This window comes from Limulus polyphemus, unplaced genomic scaffold (genome assembly GCF_000517525.1).
Source record: "Limulus polyphemus unplaced genomic scaffold, Limulus_polyphemus-2.1.2 Scaffold1993, whole genome shotgun sequence".
Classification (NCBI taxonomy): domain Eukaryota; kingdom Metazoa; phylum Arthropoda; class Merostomata; order Xiphosura; family Limulidae; genus Limulus; species Limulus polyphemus.
Window position 1 is genome coordinate 39889 of NW_013667603.1, and position 12119 is coordinate 52007.

At 32.5% G+C, this 12119-nt stretch overlaps 1 protein-coding gene across 1 annotated transcript in view; it reads right to left on the bottom strand.

Moving 5' to 3' along the window:
- The window catches only part of LOC106465592 (RNA-binding protein 45-like), a 24857-nt gene extending 16683 nt beyond the window's left edge, over positions 1 to 8174 (bottom strand). The window contains exons 1-3 of the mRNA XM_013925826.2: positions 7658 to 8174; positions 4236 to 4488; positions 1429 to 1590 (exon numbers count right to left, since the gene is read on the bottom strand). Coding sequence (XP_013781280.1) covers positions 1429 to 1590; positions 4236 to 4488; positions 7658 to 7996 — 754 coding nt within the window. The 5' untranslated portion in view covers positions 7997 to 8174. The remainder of the gene's footprint in view (positions 1 to 1428; positions 1591 to 4235; positions 4489 to 7657) is intronic.
- Positions 8175 to 12119: the final 3945 nt, after the last annotated feature.

Genomic DNA, 12119 nt, shown 5'->3' on the forward strand with positions numbered 1-12119 from the left:
CTGTGGTAGTACAATAATATATATATATATATATATATATATATATATATACACACACATAAATACATACACACACATAATAGAAAAGAAAATATTGACTAATAATTACTACTATCATAAAGACTACGAACAAAATTGTGTGCAATGCAAATTTTTAGTGTAATAAAATGTCTGAAAATTGTGTTTCAAACATGTATAACAGCACTACACCTGAACCAGTATTAAAATACTTGCAATAAAATTTTTCATGTCAGTTTGTTTGTAGTTAAGCACAAAGCTACACAATGGGCTATCTGTTCTGTGCACACCACAGGTATCAAAAGTCAGTTTTTAACATAGCAAGTCCTCAAAATGACTGCTGAGCCACTGGGGGTTATTTCCAAGTCAGAACATATAGAAAAATGAGATGAATTAATTCCTAGTATTAGGCTGTCAACACATATTTACACATAGATGACAGTCCTTCATGAATGGTGCATTCTAAGAAGAAAACATAAGGTGTAATGCATTTTACCAGGTTTATTGTAAAATGGATTTCTGTGTAAATTTTGTCAAAATATATTACTAGGAAAAGGCCAACACCTGGAAAGTGACTGCCCACTTCTTTGGCTCGTGCTTGCCAGCTTTAAAAAATAGGGTTTTGTGGTCACCTATTGCACAAACTCCAGTAAAAGACTTTCTGGCAGGTGTCCAATGGGGATCCAAGCACTTTTCTGGGTCTCCCCAATGCAAATTCTCTTCCTTCATATCAGAGTGGATATGGGAGACCCTTGCCACTGACCAGTTCCTAGCTGCTGGTGTGATGGTCCTTAGAGAGTTCCTCACTGATTGTATACAGCACAATATTGTACGAACTTCGAGTTATAAATCAATAAACAAACAAATAATAAGTAAATAAATAAAACCTATAAATAATAACTAGAATGTGTTGAATCATCAGTTGGGCACCCTTGCGGTTAACCTTAATGAAATAATATCAACCAGGGTTTGAGCATTGAGACTAGTCATTTAGTCATTACACATTTTGTTATTAGCTATAAATATGGACCACCAAAAGCTTTCATGGGCCCCAGGGAAGGATTGGTGTGTGTGTGCCCCTTCTATTAATCAACTTTCACCCTGCTTTCTCCAGGTCCTCACCCCTTTGGGGCACTGGGCCTTGAGGAAATTCTTCCGACCTCCCCATCCTGTTATTGAGCCTGGATATAACACATTTTGTATAACAACACATACCAACCATACATGAGACTAGATGAAACTCTGGACAAGAATTAAGTTTTGTGACTCATAACACCCTTGAATGGTTGAGTAAATACACACCACCATTTATAGTCCTAACACATAAATTTCTCTCTTTTTTTCAATATGTATTAAGAGGTTTTATTGATACATCTTTTGATCTAAAATACAGACAAACATCACACTTACACATCCCTGGATACTGTCTCATTAAAGGTCCTGTTTGAGGAGGTGGTGGTGGTGGTGCTCCTTGTGAACCATCAAAGCCCCATGCTCCCATTCCTTGAGGAACATTCCTATCTCTCTGAGAATGACTAGATGGCTTTGGGTCAGCAAACTTGGCCTTAAAAGCTGCAAAAACGAAAGGAAACAATGACTGTGTTAATTTTATATATTTATGATATATATATCACACAAATGACCATGTAGTTGTACATTTTCTTTCAGAAATATCTTCTGAGCTATAAAACTGCATAACACAGCATACAAAATTCAAAACAAGTAAAGCATATGTGCATTCATAGTTTATCATGTAACATAGCTGGAGAACAAATAAATGTTTGTCACTTGAAAGTTTATTCATTCTTTTAAAAGTTTGCATTATTCTCTTATGTGACTAAAAGAAGTTATTTTCATTCTGAATGGCCAATTTTGCTTTCAGTTGCCTGACCTCTTCAAATAATATGACCCTGAAAACATTTTTGGGAACGAAAAAGAATATCTAAAGAAGAAACTATAATGAAATTACCGCACATGTCATTTGTTTTTAAGTATTCTAAACTTTCCACTACATTCTATTATTTTTCTCTGCAGAAGCTAGGATTTGTCATTATCCCAAGAAAACATATATTATTTCTCATAAAAACATTATTTACTCCATATTGGTGTCACCAGTTTATAATATGCTCTTCTGAATGTAGGTGCTTTGGAAGCTGACTTTAATTAGTAGTTGAAGAAATAAAATAATTGCATAGGTGAGGAAATAACAAAATAGAATATAAAGTGGTGGTAAAAACTCACCAAATTAAAATAACTTTATTAATAAAACAACATTTCGGTCAACAGCCTTTCACCGGGTTACCAGTGGCAATGAAACTGTTAATATAAGGGTTAGGTTGAAAGAACAAATTACACGTGGCTCAAAGGCTCGAGAACATGTTCCCGAAGCTACAAATGAGGTAGGGAAGTAACATATAAAATAAAAATAATACAATAATAACAATAACATTATAAAAATTGTATAAATAAAGTTCTTGTTTTATTAATAGTTATATCAATTTGGCGAGTTTTTATCACTACTTTATATTATATTTTTGCATTTAATTAGTAGTTGTTCAACTACTTATTGTGAGATCATAAAAGAGCAGAAACCAGGAGGCTGTTAATAATAAAATTCAAAGAAAGAGAACGCAAATCACGTGAAAAACAAAATCTAGAGAAGTGTATTTCTAAGGGATAATAGCTTATGCTTCGGGATGGGCAGAAAAATTTTCAAACAAATCTATAAATGCGTAGGTATGATTAAGACATTGAGATTTTTCTTAATCGAATTCTTGATAAAGTGATGTTTATAAAATAGTGAATTTTTAAAATTTTGGTATAAAGAAATGTAAAAATCAATTGTTTTTGTTATTTCAGTATTTTTTCCTTCCATAATGGTATCAACTCTTTTCTTTTACTCTCCCCCAAAGTATTAGCAAAGTATCTGTTCTGCTACCACCATTAACAAAAATATATGTTATTCCCCTAGTGGGTAAATTTGTTTTTTGGATATGAAGCGTATTTAAAATTTAGGCTTAACTGTTGACTTCAAGGCAGTTGTACTGAGATAATAGAAAACAGTTAATAGTTATAGAATAGTGAATTTTTTAAAATGTTGATAACAAGAAGCATAAAAATCATCTGCCATCATGTTTTTTTTGTAAATTTCTTGTGTGTATATGTATCTAAATGACACTCGTATATCTTCTGAAACCCGTAATTATTTTCTTTCATGCAATGTGTTAGCTGTAGAGCATTTAAAATGAATGTTATGGAGGGAACTATTAACGGTGTGTGCCATGGACTAGATATCAGGTAAACTCATTCTTCACGTAAAAAGCATATTTAAACTTTAGGCCTAATTTTGAATTTTTAGACACCTGTTGGAATTTATATTGAGATTTAATGGTATTCCATTACTTACAAGCCAAGGAAAGGTAAAGAATTAACTTAATGTGTTTCCTTACATGTTTGTTTATGTTTCTGAAATAATTGTCTTAATATTATAAATGTAATAGTTTTGCACTTGTATAACTGTAAAAGTACCACTGTACAATTAGCCAATAGAAATATCGGGTTTCCATGCAACCTAGTACACATACACGCAGAGACTGGCTAACACACACACACTGTTCTATTAATTACTCATCACCTGTTTAACAGCTCACCTACAAATATGCATATCAATCCAACAGTATCTCTCATTTCCTTGATAGGTGTGTGTGTGTGTGTGTGACTGAAGCCTCTGCAAAGACAGGAAACCATATGACATCCATGAACTCCTCTACTGTTTACATAGGTCAAGCCAATTCGTAATTATATTATGTACACGTACCTAACATACAACACAAAAGGTAAATGTGTTTGATGTTGGTGTTTCTCTAAGGACAGTAACAGCAATAGGAAACTAAAATTAACACTTTTTTTTTACTTTTTCCACGTATATGACTCAAAATTCCTGTGCGTGAATTTACCCATATAATGTGATTTTGTGAATGAACTTGGAAATATGTACGTGAAATACTCTGGGTTCCATGTTATTGAGAACTCTGCCACAAACGTATTTTTTAAAGAATTAAACAAATAAAGTTGTAGTTTTCAAATATTTTTACCAAGCTTTATTTTTTTTAAATATGACAATAATAAAATTTAGCATGCAGAAATCACTAAAAGCATACATAAATTAATATTTTTCAGATTTATTATCATAAATTTAAAACTACTTCAAAACTTACTTTTTGGGCAATTCTCAAAAGCATTTGCTGCTGAAGACATTTTCAAATATTTGACATATCCAAACCCTTTACTCTCCCCTGTACTGTGATCTCTCACAATATTCACACGGTCTAATTCACCATACTGTTCAAAGTCTTTTTTCAAGTCATCCTCTGTATATGTTTTTGGAACCATGACAAACAGACGTAACACACGCTCCTCTTCATTGGGTTCTTTTCTACTACCATCTTCCCTATTGTGAGCTATTCTTACCTTTAAAAACACCACATCAAAAATTAAGTTTGAAAAAAAGATAAAATCTTTACAGCTGAAGCATCTACAAACTAGAACTGGGCAAGTTAATCAATTAACTCTATGGAGATTGGCTCGGTCAATTTGACCGAACTTGTAACTACCATTTAACCATGAAATTATAAATATAAAGCTGTATGTACTGAGTATATATTCATAAAATTTGGCAAGTTTTTAATAAACATCACAAGTATGTTGTACACAAAAATCCAATTTTTTAATAAAGCATTTTTTACTAAATATTTGTCTGTGAATTTACAAAGCCTTTACTGATTTTCATGTTATGAATACAGATACTTCTTTTCATCCTACAGTTGTTCATATTTTATTTGCATAATCCCTAGAACCTTCGAAATGAACATCAAAAGTTTGTTTCCATTTTTATCAGAGATTGATAACTATTCTTTAATGTTACATGAGCAGACACAGATCTATGAGAGGGGACACAGACCTCCCCATTTGTCCAGAAATATATTAAAAAAAGCAACTAAATCTTTAAACAATAATATAGTATCAAAATGAAACAACAGGTGTCAGTGTTTTTATTTGGACTATTAATTACCATAAAGCTTTTTAGAGTATTTCTGAAATCAACACTGCTGTAGTCTACAGCAGTCCCGTCAAGGCTTCAGCCAATAACTGGTCTTTTCTATGGTAATACAACAATAGGAATGTCAACTGAACATTGCCATGGTAAATTTTCAATAATGTGTTTAGATTTTACAGATTTGTTTTTATCAAAATTAGTATTGTTTAGGATAGTTGCTGCTTGTTTCATTTATGCAAAATTCAAAACAAAATACTCCATCAAATTGTTTGAATCTTGAAAAAAAAAACATTTAAAAGACTATTTATCACTTTTTTAAAAAGTATTTCAGTAATTTACTTAGTATTTCTAAGAATTCTTAACCTAGAAAATTTACTGTACAATGCCTTTCCTCACTAAGCCTATTTATGTAATTTTTTTTTCTGTCCCAAATATATCTTTACCTTTGAAAATAAAATTCACATCTTGTTCTAATAAAAAGAAAAGTTCATGACTTAAGCCTAACTCCTTAAAAATCAGTTTGTTTGTTTTATCCAGCACATTATCACCAAGCTAAACATTACTTATCTTTACAAACTGTAGGAAGAAAATCGTACAAATTACAGGTAATTTGAGAAATCTCAGATCCAGGTTGTGTATTCACCATAATAAAAGTTGTGTCACAATTTGTGCTATGAAAGGGTAAGCTTGAATTACAAATAGGACTAAATAGGATCAGACAAATTATTCCTTGAATTATAGTTAGTGCAAAATTATGCATTTAGGTTAAAATGTGGATCCCATGTTTAATACAGATGGAAATCTACTAAGCAGTGGGACTAAAGTAAATAATCTGAGGATAGTGGTAATTAACTTATTCAAGAAATTCAGGCAGTGCTCTGGTGCTAGCAGTACCAATAAACCTAATAGAATTTTAAGATATATATATATATATTAACATACTAATTACAAATCAAAGGGGGTAATTATTTTTTTATACAAATCCTAGTTTACAGTTTTTGTTCTCCTTATCTAACAAAGATCAACTTATTATAAAAGGTTCAGAGGAAGGCTACTAGTGTGAGATTAAGAGAAGGTAGGATTATTTTATGGGAATTGGTTAAGATCTCTTATCTTCTCTTAAGAAAAGATGGGTAACGCGTGATATTGACCGTTATACAAGATTATCAAAAGGATAAATGCATCTGATTTCTTTGTGCTGTGCTCTAAAGGCAATAAGACACTTAAGTTTTACAAAGAAAAGGTTAGTATCAGGTAAGACAGTTTTATTTATCTCACAGGATGATTAGGTTATCGACTGAGTTTTATCAGCAGCAGTGGCTGATGCCAGTGATGGCATCTTACATGATATTATAAGGAGAACCAATGATTTCCTGAAAAATAAAGGATATATTGAAATTTCTATTTTTCTTTCTCCTAAAGGTGGGTGTGCAGGGACGGCCTTTAAAGACCAAATGGTCCCTTGTTGTCAGTATGTTATGGTATAGTAATTCCAAATTGACATATATCTACTAGGTTACACTTGATTAAGTTACAGTAATAGCAATTGTACGTGTAAAACAGTGAAATATAAGTTAGTCAAAAATATGAAATTGATAATATTAATTGTAAAAAAACTCTAAAGTTGAAGTTAAGAGAATAAATAGTTAACAGTAATGTAGTGGTTACATCATCTGAAGTTAGGGATCAGTCATTCCAGAGACAACAAGTCAATGTTCCATGGCTATACCAATTACAGTGCCATATATGATATAGCCTGGACTACAGCGATACATGGATTCTTGGTTTATATGTAAAACATAAAATGGTAAGAATCATGTCTAACTCAGTAACTGTCATACTCATAGTCTTAGTTTTTGTTCATGTTATCTGTATTAGACTTGTTCAATTTCAATTAAATTAATTGTTATTAGCATCAAACATACAGTTTCACACATTAACATGTCTCACAAAATTTGATATCTTGTCATGCCTTTATGGTCCATAGTGCAAATCTCGTACATTTTATGTTCAAGTCAGTCTAAACTTTAATTAACTCAGTCATTACATTCTTGTGGTTAATCAGAAATCATTCATGCAGGTTAACCTCCCTTCTTCAGGCTTCATCTTCTGAATGAAAATACAACTTACAAGCATTCATAAATGATTCATTCTTCAATTTCTTGTTTAATTGTCATTGCAATGAGATAATTACTTTTATTATTTATGTGCAGAATTTTCAAGGTTTCTGTATATGCATAAATGCTACTTTGTAATTATATATCACAATGTATAAATTTATTTTCATCAAACTTTTAAAGTAAATAAAAATAAAACTTCTAGTCTTACGGTGTTGCTTTAATCTTCAAGATGCACCTTTTGCTTCAGATTCCCCTAGACAAGTGCGACTATGACAATTAATATTACTAGTAGTAGGAGAATTCAAATGCGAACTTTTAGCATGAGAATACGTATATTATATACACAAATATCATATTTGCGGTTTTGGTAATTAATTAAAATTGGCATAATTTCATAAATAAATTATAATATTTATACTAGTAAACTACTCTATAACTTATAAGTAGAACACAGTGAACTTACCTTCATTGGCATGTGATATTTTCGCAAACGTTGGCCATCCATCGTTTCCATAGCTAATGCTGCCTCTGATGTCTTAGAGAACCTCACATAGGTTACACCTTTAGGCTTATTAGTTGCTCGGTCTTTCACAACCCAAATATCTTCAATGTTGCCAAACTTTTCAAATGCTTCACGAATTTCCTCTTCAGTTGTTTGTTTGTCGCAAAGTATGAAAAGTCTACTATGCGGTGGTGCACCATCATGTCTGTCTCTTTTATCTTTATCAGAAGATCTAAAATTCGAAATATTATCGCCATAACCACCATTGTAACCTCTCCAATAACCGCTGTAATTCGCCATTTTCGCACGCCTTTCTTTGTACGACAAATTCACTTTCAAACTTTTTTGTGCTCGCCTCGATCAAGGTGACGATCGCGTTCTTTCAGTTCCACTGCACAACTACAAACGATTGAGTTACAGAAAAATTATTAGATATTACATAATTAAGACTATTACTTTTGGCGTGTTTTTTCAATACGTTTCTCACATATACGTATAGATTTACTTGGGGATAACAAAACAAAGCAGATATAAATAGTTGATTAATTCGGATGCATTTTAAAAATACAATAAAAAATAAGAATTATTTAAATTAACTCTGATGAGTATCGTAATAAATACAGAGTTAATGAAAGAAATATTTTCAAATATATATAAAACGTTTTTCCAAGAATGAAATATGTACGAAAACAATAATCAATAGTTGGAAGCGAATGCTGTTGACTGCCTTTCTTAATTTGGAAATGATAATCAAATTGAGTTATTCAATTGAACGGAAGCTTTGAAAGCAGTTTTATTATTCTTATGTAAAGTTTAACTGTATGGTCTAATTTAATTTTTTATCTTGAGCTCAAGAATAAAAATTAACTATATACTCAATCCCTCTAAAATTCGGCCAAGAAGTAACAATTTGCATATAAGGAGGATGAGTACGTTGTATTAAAACGATTTTAAAATCAGCAAGTCATAAAAGAACCACAGCTGATATAAAGTCGCAATAGAATGAAATGTACCTGAACTACACCTTGATATTACTTGGCATTTCGGAGGTAGTGTTATGCTGTGGTTCTCTCAAGGCATTTGCGCTATCCATAAGGAAGGTTATACCCTCGAGACATCACCTGACCTGTTAGTAGCAAAAGTCACTGCCTACCTTTAAATATAGCATGCACCACTTTGCAGAAACCTTTCAAATGAGAAGACAAAGATGATACTGTCACGTCTCCGTTTGTTAATTGATTTTCCGTAAATTCGTTCCGACGAAATTTTAGCGACACAAGTCCTTACTTAATAAAACTGGTTTATTCTTTCCGAATATAACTTTACGATACACTTAATTTCAACAATCGCGCTAAAACAAACGCTATAACAACGAACGTGCTCAAAAATACTCTCTGACTGCAGATCAATTACTCACTGTCTACACACACATTATTGTTCCGTCACGTTGTCACCCTCTTATATATACCAGACCACCCTCCAATCTAGTAAATGCTAGAGCACTCCCGAAGGAACTGGATAGTTCTAGAAAGCAGGTGGCGTGGCAACAGTCACGTGATCTCGCTGACGCAACAATACTATTGATGAATGACGTAGAACAATAGGTAGCTAGAGAAAAAGGAATTTAACTACTTTTTTTTACTAATTTATTGTATTAAAACCGCATAGACATGAAAAAATTCTATATTAAAACAAATGGTAGCAAACATATCAAAATGCCACAGAAAATGTATTGCTTTTGGAAAAAGCCCTTTCAAGGCACACTATTTATATACTTTGACCATAAAGATGAGTTCTGCTTAGTAATTTAGATTTTCTAAGATAGGGATACCCCTTGTGCTTGATGATATTGGAAAGAAAGAGGTATGCAAAAAGATATCCAAGGTGGTGGCAGTGATCAAACATATTATTTCTTCGTCTTCTCTTCCTATCATTTGGTCACCCCTTGAGGTGATCTTAGTTTTAGGAAAGTCTTTCTCTGCTGCCAGGATGTCGTGGTCCCAATAGAGTTAGGCTCACATTTGGTGCCTGCACCTCAACATCATCAGGAACCATCTGAAGGGGCACATAAGGAGAGGTTTCCCAATAGCAAGACGTTCACTATTTTTCTTTCTTGACTGTTGATGTTGTGGCAGTTGATAGCTGTGGCTGAGGAAATGGCAAACTTGACATGACCAGATTGCAGATGTTGGTCTGTATGTGATCTCTGGAGCTGCTGAAGCTCTGGTTGGGTGTTCCATAGTTTGGTTCACAACTGACTGGGGATGTCCAACCCCAGAAGACCTTAAAGCCAATCCAGTAACTGGCTCCATTAGATCCTCAGTGATTGATGCATCTTCATCCATTGGTTGTACCAGGTCACCTTTTTGAGGAGTTAGTAGCTGAAGTTCAGATCCTTGTCAAACAGAAAGTCCTGAATATAGATTTCTTTTTTATGGTAGCTTTTTGGAATATGGAGGTTTCATCACATAATAGTAGAAAACACCACTGGCTAATTGAATATAAAAATACCCAATATTGTCCAGAACTTGACCTTAAAAAACAAAGGTCCAGACTGAAAACGTAAAGTTGATAAAGTTCGATTGGTCAAAGGGTCAACTAGGTGTGTTGGTTGAGAGAGGGTCATAACTCTCTGGTTACCACCATTACTCCTGTCTAAACCATACTGTTTTCTGTTGACATTCTTCATTACTGCATCCTACACACATACGCTATCTCATATTAGATATAAGCAATGCAAACCTTCTCTTTTGAGATTTAGGATCCACAAACACCTTCATTGTCCATCTTCTTTGTGGACCCATCTCCAGTTACAAGTTTAGTACTAGTTATGGGGCGAGTTACAAAGTTTCACCACGAAGGTATTACTTTCTGCCTTCCCTCAGTACATTTACAGCTTGCATTTGAGTGCATCGTATAGTGCACCTTGTACTGAAACAACGTTAAGAAAATATTTTAAAAACTGTGTTATTTACTTGATATTTCCGTCTGCATGATTGAAAATATATCATCACAATAAAAAAATATACTGCGTACTCCAGTTTATATTTATTATATATATATGCTACTGTTTGTTTATTGCATATACCACTGATAATTTCACCAACTTAAACAATTAAATAATTTTGTGCTACTCCTGATAAACAACAAGTAAAGCCATGTTTTCTCTCATCTGTAGAATCTCTCCGTTACTCTTATCCTTTCAGGAAAAATTCATTAGAAGCCGAATATTTCAATGTCGACAGTGGAACATTCTCTGACGAATATTAATGAAAATAACATAAATGTTTTATCTTCAAATAATGCCTTACAAGTTAGAAATAACAGTTAACTTCGTACTACAAATCTTAACATCCAGTTCAAATCCTTTGTTTCCTTTCACATCTGGCTTAATAACTGTGCCCACTGTGTAATTGATTTATTCATCTTATACAACACGTATGTTAAAAAAACAACAATGATACAACATTGCCATAATCACAAAGGTTTTGTTACAAACATTTACTAGTAAATATTTAAGCTTTCAAACGTGTTTTAAATGTTGTAACAAAACAATGATATTACACTGTACTGAACAATATTATTATTCGTGATAAAACTATAAGGACCAATTTAGTTCACATATATAGAGAAAAACGTGACATTATAAAACTGGAAATATCTAAATAAAAATTATACAAGAATAGATCTTGTACATATTTATGATAGTTAACAATAAAATAACTCTGTTAAAGTTGTGGTTAAAAATTGATTTCATAGATCTGATCTTGATTTTCATTTCACCAGTGATGTGTGGTTATTGTGAAGCTTTGTAATACAATGTGTGATAGACCAGTATAGTTAGGCGTATATTTTTTCTTTACTTTTTCAGCAAATGTTTAACTTTTAAGTTTCGATGTGAATACCTTGCAGTGCTTGTCAGGGACACAGTGGCTTATTTGTCTTACACATAGCAAGTTAAGCGTATGTCCTGCATGTGAAAATTGCTTAAAAAAGGGTGATTGTAATTAACTAAAATTTTGAGAAACAATCCAGTGGAAAATTAAGAAACACTTGTCAGAAATAAAGAATTAATAAAGGAAGATAAAACACAAGGAAAACGCCAAAAAAAGTTCTGAGGTTAAATAACTATGAAAAGAGCGCAGATAAGAACCACAATCACACAGGTACGATACCAAAAACAAAATAAAGATATGAGTAAAATAATAAAAAGTTTGGAAAGTACATTGGGAAAGTATAAATATAGATGATGTTTATTCATGAAGTTGGTAACCAAAACCACATGAAAAATTGGAAACTATAAAAATTTTGAAGGAAGTCTCAGAGGTAAAAAGTTGGAGATAATTAATATCAACCTGGATATGAGCATATGATAAAAAATAAAGTTACTACGTCATGAAATACTCGAAGTTCAACACTCTAG